This window comes from Anarhichas minor, unplaced genomic scaffold, assembly GCF_050575085.1.
Source record: "Anarhichas minor isolate MPS153535 unplaced genomic scaffold, ASM5057508v1 ptg000042l, whole genome shotgun sequence".
Taxonomy (NCBI): Eukaryota; Metazoa; Chordata; class Actinopteri; order Perciformes; family Anarhichadidae; genus Anarhichas; species Anarhichas minor.
In genome coordinates, this window is record NW_027466488.1 from 8,098,628 (window position 1) to 8,113,891 (window position 15,264).

Below are 15,264 nucleotides of genomic sequence, written 5' to 3' on the forward strand. Positions count from 1 at the left end.
ACAGGAGCCCTTCCAATTTATTTTGATTGGCCTTGCTTTATGCAAGCTTCGGGTAGATTTCCCATGGGCAACTATGCATTCGCGCTAAGACTTCGAAATTCAAAATATGCAATGCCCACGAGCAGAAACTAAAAAAAAATCCAAAAGTATGGTCAGAGCGGACATGTCTATTAGGTTTTTTTAGGGGCCAACTCTGATATCTTTATTTTAAGGTTGTGATCTAATTTTAATTATCACATTTTTACAACAATAAGGCCTCTGAGTGCAGTTTGAAATTGAAAAGAAATCACTAAAATACTGTGAGGCCATCGAAATCCCTGAAATAATGTTTAACCATGAATACATGCTGTATACATACTGTGCAGGGTGTCATGAAGGAATATCCACGACAAACCAGTCAAACCAGAGTGTCAATTAACAGCTGATAGATTTTAGTGCTTGGCGAGAACTTTATTGAAGATCTTTACGAAATTCTTCAGCAGAAGCTAATTCAGACCGTATTGATCGGTTATTGATTCAGACCGGATTTATAATTGACTTAAACCTTTATCGGTTCACGGCGTGTGGATGTGTGGACCTCAGTGTGATCCTCGTTTGCAGCCACCACTGCTGTGTGTATTGGCTGCTGCACAAACGGTCTCATCGGTATATGAACCCTAAAAACTGTGGTTTCCGTGACAACCCTAATCACCTTTTAACTTGAATACATTTCCATGATTTATCTCTGATCAAATAGGCTATCACACTGTCCATCTAGATTAGATATTAGAGGTAGATATAGTTCTGTGCTGTACCTGTCAGATACAAAGGGAAATGAAAAAGAATCGTTCATCAATCATCAGAGAGGAATGAAGGTCCAGGGTGATGAGAGAAACCTGTTTACCGGAAGATAAGATGAGATTTTGATGAGACCTTTTCATTTAAATGGACCACAGCGGGTTATATAAACACTCTCTGGAATAAACAGAATGAAATAAAGCAATGTTCTACAGACCATGAAACACACAAATGAATCCTTCGTGCCAATGCATGCTACACAATGGTCAGATTCATAATGTCAGGGATTTATTATGTGACTGAAGCACTAACTCAATCATGGGCTTCTTTTCTCACAAGCAATGTTTACCAACAAAACGTGTCCTATAGATACATCGAAGTCATCATAAGGACGACCTGTAAATTGAAACATTGTGATGGGACAAGCATCCATCCTGAATTAGCTCCTTTTTCAAAATGTGTGTTATTTTGCAGAAGTTGAGCGCGCTCGTATCTACTCTGCGAGGGTCAAGATATGACAAATAGTCTCCATAGCCTCTACACTGATATTTCCCAAAAGATAATGTAGATATTTAGTTAATCTTAGATATGTAGACAAGGCCAGTTATGATCTCTTTTTTTCCATGATTGCATTCTACATGCACCTCCAGTCAGTGGGAATTTGAAATTAATTTACAGGACTGACTGTTCTGCCCATGTCGAGCTGGAAGGCTAACTCTATGTTCTTCTCACTCCCCATCTTGTTTGTCCTTAATGAAGCAGGATTGATAGCCCGCCAGCGGAAACACAGCTCACCTCATCAGCGACCAGCCAGGGGAGGGACGCTCTCCAATAAATAGTGCAGTAAACACACAATTAAGGGCTTGCATGTCAGCGCTCCGTTATTACATCCTACCAATTAAGCATCGGGGGTAACCTCCTCATTTGTACCGCTTTGCGCCTGTAATCAGTAATTTAGTAATAATGTGCTGAGTCTCAGCTGCAGACTCAATAACCAGTGAGAGGGTGAAAGTGGGTGGTGGTGATGGTGGAGCGTCTGTCTACTTCATGTGCAGTAAAATTGTAAGGTGAAGAGTTTAGGCCGTTGCTAGGTTGAGCAAGTCTTCTGGCCTTTTCAATAAAGACAAAAAGTTGGAAGTATGTGGAAAAGAAATGTATAAGATGTAAACATGTATTTTGTTCTAATTATCTAAAGCCTCTCCGTAAATTTCAAACAGCCGTGAGAATACAATACATACAAATGATGCTCCACCGCTATATAGGCCAACAAAAGCAAGCAGAGCCAGCGTGCTAATCTGCTTTAATATTAATAATGTTTAGAGCTCTAGGACTTCTTTCATCAAGCCAAACTCAAGAGCCCTTGGGCTGAAAAATAAATGTAAAGGAGGGCCAGAGCGAGTGAGCATGCATTTAGCATCATGTCTCGAACAAAGAAATGTGCATATTCACTAAAAACAAGCCTCCGCGATAACCTGAAGTTCGATGGACTTCGTGGAATCGCTAGAGTTGGCTTGTATGTTTGGCTGCTGAATGTTTATGTTTGACTGCCATCTAGTGTGAAAGATTTGCAAGTGCATGACTGATGCTTAGACTTGCACACAAACATGCAACATTTTTAGAATAGCACAACGACTTTAGAGGCCTTTTTTTTGGCATGAAATGGGTTTTATGAGCACATTGGCATGATGGAACTTTTGAAAGACCTCTTGTCTTTGCATTTTTACAACAGCCTCATGTTACTAAAGTAGCAATAAGGACAAGTAACTCTATCCACCCGGCTCTAATGTACTATCATTAGTACATTATTATTTTGAGATACTTCTGTTTGTGTGACAAACATGAATATGTATAAGGACCCGGTCACAAACGGACCCTGGGATAAACTGCTCTACCCATAAGCGGGCCTCTGTTTTTCCTCAAAGCATGAAGTTACTCCAACTTGGGTCTGATACTGACACATATCTTTACTGTCTTGATCCATTCGTGGCCATCATGTATTCCCAAGGGCATGATGGGAAATATCAGAAAGCTAATGTGCCGTGTCACCGTGCTAGAATCATCCAGGAAGGACTTGAATAACATTCAGTTCAAAGTATGTTAATGATCTGGCCACTGCAATCTCCTGATCCCATCCTATTGAGTACCTTTGGGATAAACTCTATTGCAGTATCCAAAGGAACACGCACCCATACACCTCACGTAATTGCATCGATAAATGCATGATCAGGTTTATTAACACTGGGACCCTAAAGTTTTCCAAGTAAGTAAAGTTTCTTTTTACTAACGCTGACGGCATTTAATAGTCGGAGAAGTACAATTTTTTTTGTGAGAAAGCTTTTATTATTCTCTAGGGATTCGATTTTTTGATATCATGGGCCATGAATGTGACGTATGGAAAATAATTGCCACTCTAGGCCCCTTTGGGCACAGTGTGCTATGCTGTCTTCTATCTTACTCTCACCAAATTGCTGTAATGCTTCCACTGCCTCTGCTGGCTCCATTCATCAAGTACAGTATCGCTGTCAAGGTTTTATTGACTGTAAAAGCATGATTCAGTAGATCTGCCTTTGTAGATATGGGCAAATAAGAAAGGTATTATTGTTTTCCTCGTTGTGTTAAATTATTAAACACATGTTTTTCATCAGAAAGCTTTCTACAAAAACAGCCAACTTTTGATTGACTTCTATGTAATATTGAAATATTTTTTGTATGTAGTTGTTTAGCATTCCTTGAAGAAAAATAAAATGTCAACTGGAAGAGTTCTTCAAATGGACTAAGTATACTTTGTATTCTTTCCCATATTTCCCTTTCACCTGCCTACCTTCATTTGAATAATATCAACATCTGCTCGGGTTATATATAATACTTTCATATTTTAAGTACTTCTTAAACATTTACAAAATCTGACAAAGTGGATGCCTTCATTTCACAAACAAAAACATGCATTTTTATCTGGAATAATTCTATATTTTTGAAAGCAGTGACCACCTGTTTCTCTATGAGTTAGGATCTCCCTTTTTTGCGAAAGACCCTGGGGGCATGTTTACAATATGCCTCCTGAAAATGCAAGTGTTTTGCCACAATAAGAGTTTTGAATAGGCTAATCTTGTCTTAATCCATCCACTTTGTAGCAAAAAGGCTCCCGGGAATATAACCAAACATAGCAACTGACTGTCATCAGGTACATGGATGAATAATCACACAAGCATGGAAAAATATGTGGAAAAATATCAGTTAAGTGCCAGAATGAGAGCCCCAGTTAACAATTAGCTAAGCAGATGAAAACCACTGAGATGTGTCACGGGGCATGATGAGGACTCAAACGCAGACAGTCAGGTGTAGTGAAAAAAAGGTTTTTAATCAACCAAAAACAAAACAGGGAATCCAGGGACAAGACAAAAGACGAGGGGGAAAATCCGGCAGGAAAAGGCAGAACAGGCAGACTGGAAAACCGGGAACAGGACGAGCAAAACGGGCGGGTTGGACGGAAAACAAACACAATGATCTGGCAGTGAGTGAGTGAAAGACAGGGGTTTAAATAGTGAACTAGGCAGAGTCAACAGGTGAGACTAATGAGCTGATGAGGTGAGTGAGGAGCTACAGAAAGAAACAAAGACACAGAACACACAGGGCAAAGCCTGATCGTGACAAGATGTCTATGAATTCATGAATAATAATGAATCAGGGCCCTCTCTGCCAAATAACACATCTTGAATCTTGTTAATTATGAGTCTATGATGGAAGAAAAGCTACCTTGTAATACAATAAAATCATATAGGTATCTTGCTTTTGGGAGTGGGTCAGAGTTAACTAGCCCGATTTGTTATTTTATTTTACCACATAATTAATTCTTACCTACAGAACACACTTTTTATGTTTTATGTCTGTCTTTACTGTTCTCCTCGATGTCCCTTAAATAAGTCTTCTCCCTCCAGGGGGGCTTTGGAGCCGCCCAGGTTACACCCGGCAGAGCGGCACTATGGGGGACCTCGATGGCCTGCAAGCAGTGGCGGGCCGTCAGGGCCAGCAAGGCCTTCTCTGCTGGCCTAAACAGAATCACAAAGTTATAGCTATTTTATAATTTAATAATTGTTCTTCAATACACTACATGTATTATAATTTATAAAAATATTATCTTATTTTCTCATTGCACAGCTACTGTCTTCCTCAGTTGCTCTGCTTCCAGTGCAGCTTGTTTTAAGTAGAGCTTTTATCCAATCAGATTTCACCTCTGTGTCTCTAGGTAAGAACAGAGGCCCGAGGCCTGCAGACTCACACGTGCAGCCAGTGCAGTTTAAGTGAATGGGGACGATATTGTTGATTGTCATAGTGTTCAACCAATCAGATCTTTAGTTTGACATGTTGGGCGTATTCTTTGACGTGCCAGAGCCTGCTAGCTGGCCTACAAGTACGTGATTGGTCAGTGGGCTAGCCTGACATGTTGGGCGGTGACAATCCCAATATCTGCTGCCTCTGTCAGCGGACATTTTCAGCCTCAAACGCATTAATACGTATTCAAGAAATACAACTGGGGAGGCTCGACTGTCTTCACTGGCATCCATGAATCGAGAAGGACTTCTTACTGGAACTAAAACGCACGGATGTCCTGAACAACCGTGAGATTAAACTCTTTGTTAACAAAGAAAGGAGGAAGAACAGCTAAATAGTGAACAGCAGCTCTGGTAAGTTAAATGTGTTTGTTTTTACATGCAGTAGCTTTAATATGCTTGTTTATATATTATTATTTGTACAACTTGTTTTTATGAAGATGGATTTTTGTTTGGTTTAATATGTGATAGTAACCATGTCCAATGTTGCTCTGGGGACATTTTTTGCATTTCTATTTTTTATTCTATTTTTTCTTATTTTTTCTTATTCTATTTCTTCAAGTTCAATATCTGCTCTGTTATTTTATTGTACTGTATATGTTGTGCGTACTATTTTATATTTTATTTTACTGTAAAATGCTGCTGCTACATACTAATTTCCCCCTGGGGATGAATAAAGTTTAAATCTATCTATCTATCTAGTACATTATAGTGTAGGATGATTGTATTGTGAAGGACACACTGCTACTACATATATTAAGTAATATTGCAGGAAGTTTGCTCAATAATAATGTGTGGGTGTCTCTTAAAAGAGCCGTTTTGGATGTGCTTGGGCATTACACGGTGTCTTGCCATGGGACCGTTCCCTCAGCAGAGAAGTAGGATGTGAAGGCCTCCCTCACCCTGATGGCCTCTCTTGCTAAGTTGTTGGCAGCGATTCTTCCCAGATCTGGCAGTGGCTCCACCTCTCCAACCGGTATGCTCACTGCAGTTGTTTGGGTGGTTTTCCGCAGGAAGTTATGCAGAACACATGTAGCCTTCACACACTTCTCTGCAACTTCTGGGTGGACCTCAATGGCTCGCCTGTACATCCTCCACTGAGAAGAAAGGATCCCAAAGGCATTCTCCACAACCAACCGAGCTCGGGAGAGACGGTAATAGAAGATCCGGCGCTCCCTTGGAAGGATGCGGCCGGGGAATGGCCTCATGAGATCTTTTCTCAGTGTAAAGGCCTCGTCAGCAACAAAGACGTGTGGCTGAAGTCCTTGGTGGTCAGCTCCTGGTAGTGGCAGGTCAGCAGGCAGTTGGAGGGTGCCAGATTTAGGAGCTTGACCAAAAGCTGAGTTGGCCAGACTCCCACCATCGCTGGTTCTTCCGTAGCCTCCGACATCAATCAGCCGGAAACAATATTGCGCATCCACAACTGCCAGGAGAACTAATGATAATGTTCCCTTGTAGTTGATGGGGACTTTTTTTGTCTAAAGCTACTAGCGACAAATCTAGCAACTTTTTCTGGTGTTGTTGGAGACTTTGCCAGTGTTTTGACTCTGACGTTAAAGCACGTATGTTCTGCACTGTCGTGAATGAGCAGCGGGTGCTGCCGTGAGCCCCTCCGCCGCCCAAAAGCACACACAGGCGGGTACTCTCACAGAAGCCTCGCGCAGCAGTCCCAGCTGCAGTCGTATTAGTGTATCTATAGGTGTTGAGCTTCATTTTGACACGAAACAAATAATAACCGTAGCTGTGTTTCAGCTGCAGGACAGCAGTGAAGGCTCAGGTATAAAATGCACGGCCCGCCACTGCCTGCAAGTGACCCTTCAGCTCTCAAGACTGCTCTCATAGTCTGTCTTAATCAATTCGAAAATCTCGCCAGTTTCTACCCTAATTTAGATTTCAGCTGATGATGGCTCATCTTTATATATGACTGCAGTCAAAAGCAACGAATTCTGCATTAACAGTTTGACCTGATTCAAAATATTTCTCACAAGGGTTTCAGTTTCTGTGTAGACTTGACAAGTAGAGAGAAATAGTTCACTGCATAATTATATGCTGTCCCAACCCATCCATCCCATAGAAAGCTTTGATGATGAAAATGGATGCCATGCTTCTCAGCGGTTCAGCTGCTAAAAGCGGCACTGAGTTTTGTTTCACATAGAATAACTTTTTTTCTGCTGCATTCAGATTTTATGATTCATATGGTGTGGATTCTCAGATGACACAGGGTTGAGTAGAACTTGTGGTAGAACTCTAACGGGGTCAAAAGAGGCATAGTCTACTCAGACAATAAAGAAGTGATGGTATTCTGTTGTTTGTGAAATCCCATTAGCTTGTATTGCCACCATTGGGATGTGCAACAACATGGCCAGATGTTTGCTGATGTTCCCCTCTGAAATGTCTAACATTCAAAAAGACAGGGAAGTTTTATTCCAGAGCAGGACTACGAGCTGGGAAGTGAGTTATACCCCAAGAATCATACTTCAACCTCGCTGCAGATATATTATATATTATTACTCTCACAGGACACTACATTTCTTATTCAGCGCCCTCTTAAATGTTGATTCAAGTAACACTATCTTATGCTTGTTGTGTTTGTAAATGAATAATTATATGTTGTAGGGTTAACGAGTTGTTCATTGTATACCGATTTGTCTGTAAAACTGTGTTTACTCTTTAATTATGTAAATCAAGTGTTTTGAATTATTTGAACACACAGTCACCATCAGCAGATTTAGTTTCAGAGCCAAGCCAGCTTTTTTAAGCACTTAATCTATTTAGCACAATGGCTTCTTTAGACGTATCGTAATGAGTTAGTACACATTCACTTTTAGCGACGTTGAGCATATAAATACTTAATTCTATTATTATTATTATTATTAAGTAAGAAGAAGTTATACTATACTGTAGATGTCATATATGTTGTGTTATATATGATATTTGTGTCAGGTACTTTAGAGTGCTCTTTCTCTTTCTACGTGTGTTACAGCACTATCTCCACCACTTAAGGTTTTAGCCTGACGTTGACTTATCTCTGATACAGATGGACCTAATTATTATGGTAAGCTATAAGGGACTAAGGTATAGTATCGTGGGTTTGTAGGTTTTTATTCGTTGGTTGATGTATTGTGGCATTAATGGATTTTTTTGAATGCCTTTTTTTGCATGGTTTAGTGTTATTTATGGATTATTAATGTGAAAAGACCTATTCTATTTTACCCAAAGTCTATTAAATGACCCTGATGATTACCTTAAATTACTCACTTAAAAGCAATCAATTTACTTTTAAAATAAATGATTGTAATTAAATGTAATCAATTTCATTTTTTTTCTCAAGTGATGATCAAGCAAAGACCGTAAGGCATTAAATAATTAGGTTGCAGATATCCTGTATTTGTTCCTATTGTCAACAAATCTCATGAGTAGACCAAGCTCAACAATGAGTTGTTCTACTAACAAGTGTTGTCTGTAAAGCCTAATACATCGTATTCATGTGTGTTACAGAGCTCTATTGTTGTCCAAACACTATCAAAAAGACATCACCGAGCCACACTGCTGCACTGTGTGACATGTTTCTTCACAGGACAATGAACACTGGCACTGGTAGTTTATTTTCAGTCAGTTTCACATTCACCTGCAGCTGAAAGTAGTCTCAGACAAATACACTACTGTCAACGACTTGAGTAGGATTTGCTAAAAACGACAGTATCCGGGTGTTACTTGGAATTACAACATTCAAGCCCAGTCGGGTAACTTTGTTGCGTCATTCCTCATTTCATTTGAACTGTCTGCTGTACTCATAATGAAGGCAGAATGTGGCCAAAGATGAGAAAATACTTGGAATTTAAAAAAAGAAACTGCATATTAGTGACTTTTTTTAAATGTATGTATTAAATATGAACAGGGCTTAAGAGTATCTATCCAGTATCTATTGTACGTTTAGTACAATAGACACACACTAACACACACAGTCATGGTAGTCTATTGTTTTTTTTTTTGCTTAGCTTCTTCCTCCAACATTTTTGTTTACTCTCTCCCGCTCTGTGATCCCCCTCACAACATTCCTGCTAAAGGAATCTGGCATGGCTGCTAATTTCTAATTCGGCCTGGAACAGCCGAAAAAGAGCTGTTGTCACCAGGATGTCATCGCTACAGGGAAACCATCTCACATCTCACCATTTAGGGATATTTCTTTTTAGCAGCAGGATAAAGATTTGTTAGGAGGAAATAAAGTTGAGGGAAGATAGATGTGCAAGAATATCAGAGTGTTACACATTGAAGTGCATGTAATTGACATTCTTCAAAGCTTCATTTTCAGGGAGAGTAGGGGATATATCTGCCCCTGGCAGCCACTGATAAGAAATGCTGACCAGTAGTGCTGCAGAGCTATGACATGTTACTCAGACACACAAACATATGCAATCATAGAAAAAACACACATTCAAACCTTTGCCGACTGGAGCAGTTCTGCTGTGAGATTACATCTCCCTCTGATCTGTGAAAAAAGTGCCGTCCCCTCCCACGGGCCAGACGCTAAACAAAAATCACAAAATGCTACACTGTCACACAACAAACAGACAACAAACAGATGACACGAGACAAAATAAACATCTAGTAATTATTCATGCACTCTGTTTTAGATCAGGGATGTTTTTTATCTGATTATTAAGCAAGAATGGATGCTAGATAGGGGTGAGAGCAGAACAATATTTGAGGAAGGAGAGAGAGAGATGCTGAATTATCTTAAAAGATTGCATGCTTTAAGCACTTAATGATACTGAATTGAAAAAATGATATCACGGCAAGGAGAGGTCGAGTAGAAATACAATTTTCCAGTTAGTCTCCTTAAAATTTAGGCTTTTCTATTTCTACAGAGAATAAGTAAGAGTGGACACAATAACACGAACATCTGTAAATGGGAAAAAAAGATGAGGATTTATCTCTACAGTAACATTAGTAGTGGATTGATGTGGATCCTGTTAATTTGTCCACCAAGAAAACCCTTATTACTTTTAACTAACTACAGTTAGTTAATTCAGTCTTCCGATCCAGTTATCCCAATATAATGTATTTTCATTCACTTCATTCAATATCTAAATGATAACTAGCATTATTATTGTTGTTATTATTGTATCAATTTCCTTCCGGTACACTCCCCTGCACATCCCTTCTATGTTTCTTTATTTAAATACACCTGTCACTTTACAGTACTTTACATTACACTTACATTTTACCTGCTTATAGTACTGTTATATGTGTGTTTGTTTGTGCACTTTATTTCATATTTGATTGTAAATTTGAATATGTTTCTATAATTTGCACTGTGTTGATTGTTTAATATATGTAATATTTAATGTTATGCACCACCCACCATGTCAAATTCCTTGTATGTGCAACATACCTTGGCAAATAAATTCTGATTCTGATTTATTATTACAAGAAGAAGAAGAATATTGTTATTATAGATGTGTTGTTTTTTTCTAACTGGGCATCATAACCCTCCATACACCATCACCTCCTATCCTGATCCTGACTGCTGTGCGCTTCGTAGATCGACCGCGGGACGTCGCCGTTGCTCTCGCGCTTCCTCCTTTCTACGAGTTTGCCGTCAGCCGAGCGGTCACGTGACACATCTGTCAGGGGACAGCATGGCGGACATGCATGTGGAGCCTCAAAACAAATTGCACCGATTGTCCAGCTAGCCCCACCGCGAGAAAGCACCGATACCGCGCGTGAAGCCGGGCCCGCGGTGCCCGAACAGACAGCAGAATGGACGAGGAGAACAAACTTCAGTTCCCGTCTCTGCCCGCGACCAAGGAGGACCTTCTGGTGAGTGCACAGCAAGCCGGAGTGTGGACTGTGTCTGTCGGGCTAATCTGAGCTAACCTCCACTCCGGCGTTATTGGCTAACAGCATACACGCTGGAAAGTATATGTGTTTTTTTGGATCTGTGAAACACGATCGGGTCTTTCTTTGGATGCGCATGCGTCGAAATGTCTTCTTGGCTAACTAAACGTTGCCGATCACTGTGCCAACACTGAGTAGCATCTCCAAACATTAGCCACGTATGAAACGTACACAGAGTGAACTGGTGGCCATTCCCCCCCCACTCTGTCTGCGACAGATTCCTCCGCCTCTAACCTTTGCTTTTACCTTCCCCTCTGACAGGACTGGGCTTATCCAATGAGACGAGACATGCAGGTATGTGAAGCGAGTCTACGGTACACTCGGCACCACATCTCTGGTCCCACAGGGTTTCATCTCCCTAGCAGTTATGGAATACACACTGGTTAAATGATCTATAATGTCACCAGCTCTACCAACAATAATGCAAGTTAATTCCAAACAAATGTGTGAGAAAGTGTGTTGGTATAAACAAAACATGAGTTGTCTATTTGAGGGTGTGGCCATATTTCAATAATCAACTTCTGTTGGCAAGCTATCGCTGTGATGACATGATCATGTCTTGTTGTTGTTTTTGGCAAAATTCAAAATATGTTACCGAAGATGCTGTTTGACGCAATGAAGAGTTTTGTTATTTCTAGATATAAGTTCAGATGATTTACTATTTTGTGATATATATATATATATATATATATATATATATATATATATATATATAGATATATATATCTTAAAAATATTGTTACTAACATATTAAGTCCTTGTCGGTTTCAACCATATCACACAGCGATAATTAGAGTGAACTTGTTTACAGGTCGGAGAACCCGTATTTCGAGGCTCACGTCACACACGCTGCCATGTCGTGTTATTAATGGATAAACTGAGAGAACTTTGATCCAGGTCCTCTTTGGTTGACGTTGGCTGCTAAACGTGATATTATAAGACATCCACCTATCGTAGTAGTAAGACATGATGTTTGTGAGGAAGCTTAGTGTTATACGGAGTGAATAAACGTATCGCAGGTTTTGGGAAACGCTTGTTTTGTGACATCTTGCTCTTCTCTTTTATTGTCAGGAGATATTACCGGGACTGTTTTTAGGTCCCTACTCTGCTGCAATGAAAAGCAAGGTACGTTTCAGTTACCGACAAACGCGGAGAACACGTTTCGATGCTCGTATTTTTGTACAGCTCACATTGCATCTTCTTCTTCCTCGCCGTCTAGCTGCCAATCCTTGAGAGACAGGGCATAACGCATGTCGTGTGTGTCCGCCAAGACATCGAAGCCAATTTTATCAAACCTAATTTCGCTCATACATTTAGGTGAGTAAGTTTGTAAATTTGCCGCGATCGCTCTGCTTGATGTGAGCTGTATTCTTGTGTGAAGCGCTGCTAACCAATGAACCGATGTTGTATCTTTGCAGATACCTCGTGTTAGATATTGCTGACAATCCAGTGGAAAATATTATACGATTTTTCCCTTCAGTGAGTTGCATTGTGGGCTTTTTACTTTCCTTCTTTGCAAGTGTTTCATTGACTGAAAGGCACTTTGTGTTTTGCCTGATCTCACTGTCATTGTCCTCCTACCAGACTAAAGAGTTTATTGATGGCTGCTTAGCAACAGGAGGTAAGGATGCATGCAGTTTGTCAAAAGTGTCGAGTCGAGAAAAAAGTCTTTTTTTTTAATCAACAATCTTTTGTCTTGTTCCTCTAGGAAAGGTCCTGGTTCATGGTAATGCAGGGATATCAAGAAGGTGAGGTTTGTTTTGTTGTCATTTCATAATATGATTTATCTAATTTCACATTAATTGTATCTCATTATGCACTGAATTTACATTACATATAACTGCTTCTTTTTTTTTATATTCTTGGATATTTCCTCAATAAAACTGTCTTCTTTATTGATTCTTTCAGTGCTGCCTTAGTGATTGCATACCTTATGGAAACATTTGGGATGAAATACCGGTTAGTGTTTGTTTTCTCACTTTTAACTATGGCTTTCTATTTCATACCATTAGAATACAAGCCTAACTTATTTAGAAATGTATGATTTAATCAAAGGATTTAGATGCACAGTCCACTGTGTGACGACCACGTTACGCCTCGCATACATCACGTCTTGTTTGTGCCTTCTTCAAGCATAACGAAAGAGAACTAGATCAAATAAACTGTCTAATCGTGTGCAGGCTTAATAAAGACACACACTGAAGGCAGCACGGGGAATGAAAGTAGCGCTTGCTAAATACAGGGGAAATGTTTGCTGTGGCAGGTAAACCTTTAAATGACATTTTCCATATTACCACTGACTTAGTGTTTACAATTCTAAAGCCTTCTACAAAGATGTCAGACAACAATAACTGAGTGACATGTAGACATGTCCAGTGACCTGCCACAGTGGCAAAAAAGCAGCATAACTGTTGCAATAACAAACGTTGTAGGAAATAGAAGCACAACTATTTTCACATTTGCATACAACCGGGTGTTATTCATTATTTGTTACTGTTTGCAGTGGAATATGTCCGTGTCTGTGGTTGTAACCTCCTGCTCCATGTACTCTACAGGGATGCATTCAGCCACGTCCAGGAGAGGAGGTTCTGCATCAACCCCAATGTGGGCTTTGTGCATCAGCTGCAGGTCAGTCTTTACCTCCAGACAAAGTGCTTCAGATTCTGATTAATCAACCCGACAGTCAAAGTCAACACCTTATTACTCTAAATAAATGCACGACTAACTCGTCTGTGGTCGTCAACCTTTTTTGGCCACATTCATTATTATTTTGTACATCTGGCTCGCACGCAATATTATGAGTCGTCTCTTTTTTTTTGTGTAAATCATGACAAGCATGTGTTTGTGCACAAGGGAAGGCACGTTATTTATATAAATATCTAATTTTAAAGCGTAAATGCTGCATCATGTTCACACGATCTTTCATTAAAGATAAGAGGCAAAAGATCAGACCGCCAGCTTCTGAAGCATGTTCAGTGATGAACACACCAAAACATTCTGTGTGCTTTTGACTGTCCTCATCACGCGTACTGATGCTCGTTATTACAACAGTAAGAGCACTGAAATGGATGTTTGTTTCCTAGGAGTATGAAGCGATCTACCTCGCCAAACTGACCATTAAAATGATGTCACCGATGCAGTTGGGCAGATCGTTCTCCTTACAGGCTGGGATGCCAGGTGTGTACATGACGCACTGCTCAGCCACACCCGTCTGCTCCGTTTCTTATTGTTCCAGATGAGCATCCCAAACTAGTGTTGACTGGCATCGTGTTATTGAGACATGGAGTAGCAGTTAGTTGTTTAACTGGGTGTGTTGATGTCTGCAGTCATATTCCCTTATTGTTTTTCATAAACGCATCTCTGTAACAGGAAGCCGTAAACGCAGCCTGGAGGAAGACGAGGACTTTGGAGCAATGCAGGTCACAGCAGCACAGAACGGATGAGTTTTGCTGATATTTAGCTGTGTGGTCGCAGTGCACTAAACATCTTCTTTTTTTTTTTTCCACATTTTTAATGGGATTAAAAATGTAAATATTTGAACTTTTTCTAGGGGGAAGGGACTAGGGTGGGAGGGGGGGGGATCACTTGTGTCTGAGACATGGAGTACTGAAGGGGATCGGGCTAATTTGATAACTCCCTTTTTTTCTCGAGCTGTATGCACTGATCGGAGATTTTTTGCAGTTTTATAGTATTTAAAGCATTTTGCATTTGCAGCGGGACAGTATTGCAATTATGCACTTTCGATACTTGAATTTGTGTAGATGACCAGAATGGGGCAGTCGGCAAAAAGGGAAAGTAGCCAAGACGTCGCCCAGTGGAGGACATGAGAAGAGGAAACGCTAATGCCTTTATTTTGGGAGTAATAGAATTATGGACTAATATCAGGCTTAATGTGGGATAGTAAGGAATGGGGAAATAACTCTGCTTAATAAAAACAAGTCTGACTAAGTCCTGTTCACCTGTTGTTTTTAACATCATGACATAATGCTGTGCTTCTGAACTTTGCATTTCTGTCAAATATTTTACAATTTGAAGCAAGTTATACTTCTTATTGTTTCAACAAACCTTTCTGGGGACCTTGCTGTGACTTAAATAACAGCCACTGGCATGCATTCCTAGTTCACCCTCCTACACAGTGTGTGATGAGCTTTGGGAGCAGAATGCGTCGACCCGAAAGGCTGAAATCTATAAGAATTCCTTTTGGAAACAAATTTGCATTTACGACACTGACATAAATATGTAAATGAAGTTACATTAG

General features: G+C 40.1%; 2 protein-coding genes across 2 annotated transcripts; one reads left to right on the forward strand and one right to left on the reverse strand.

The window, feature by feature from the left end:
* Positions 1-5,092: 5,092 nt before the first annotated feature.
* LOC142969762 (uncharacterized) lies at positions 5,093-7,579 on the reverse strand. The gene is made up of 2 exons (XM_076109763.1): positions 7,568-7,579; positions 5,093-6,583 (listed from the first exon to the last, which is right to left on the reverse strand). The coding sequence occupies exons 1-2, from the start codon at positions 7,577-7,579 to the stop codon at positions 5,942-5,944; spliced, it is 654 nt and encodes a 217-aa protein (XP_075965878.1). The 3' UTR covers positions 5,093-5,941.
* A 3,138-nt stretch (positions 7,580-10,717) lies between these two features.
* On the forward strand, positions 10,718-14,954 carry styx (serine/threonine/tyrosine interacting protein). The gene is made up of 11 exons (XM_076110064.1): positions 10,718-10,928; positions 11,268-11,300; positions 12,078-12,131; positions 12,226-12,323; positions 12,425-12,485; positions 12,591-12,627; positions 12,715-12,754; positions 12,915-12,965; positions 13,562-13,634; positions 14,090-14,183; positions 14,376-14,954. The coding sequence occupies exons 1-11, from the start codon at positions 10,869-10,871 to the stop codon at positions 14,447-14,449; spliced, it is 675 nt and encodes a 224-aa protein (XP_075966179.1). The 5' UTR covers positions 10,718-10,868; the 3' UTR covers positions 14,450-14,954.
* The last annotated feature ends 310 nt before the right edge of the window (positions 14,955-15,264 follow it).

Bases quoted from the DNA above. Each gene is read 5' to 3' on its own strand.
- styx (XM_076110064.1), top strand. From the start codon at position 10,869: ATGGACGAGGAGAACAAACTTCAGTTCCCGTCTCTGCCCGCGACCAAG. The intron at 12,132-12,225 runs GTACGTTTCAGT...CTCGCCGTCTAG, and splicing joins CTGCTGCAATGAAAAGCAAG to CTGCCAATCCTTGAGAGACA. The intron at 12,966-13,561 runs GTTAGTGTTTGT...TGTACTCTACAG, and splicing joins ACATTTGGGATGAAATACCG to GGATGCATTCAGCCACGTCC.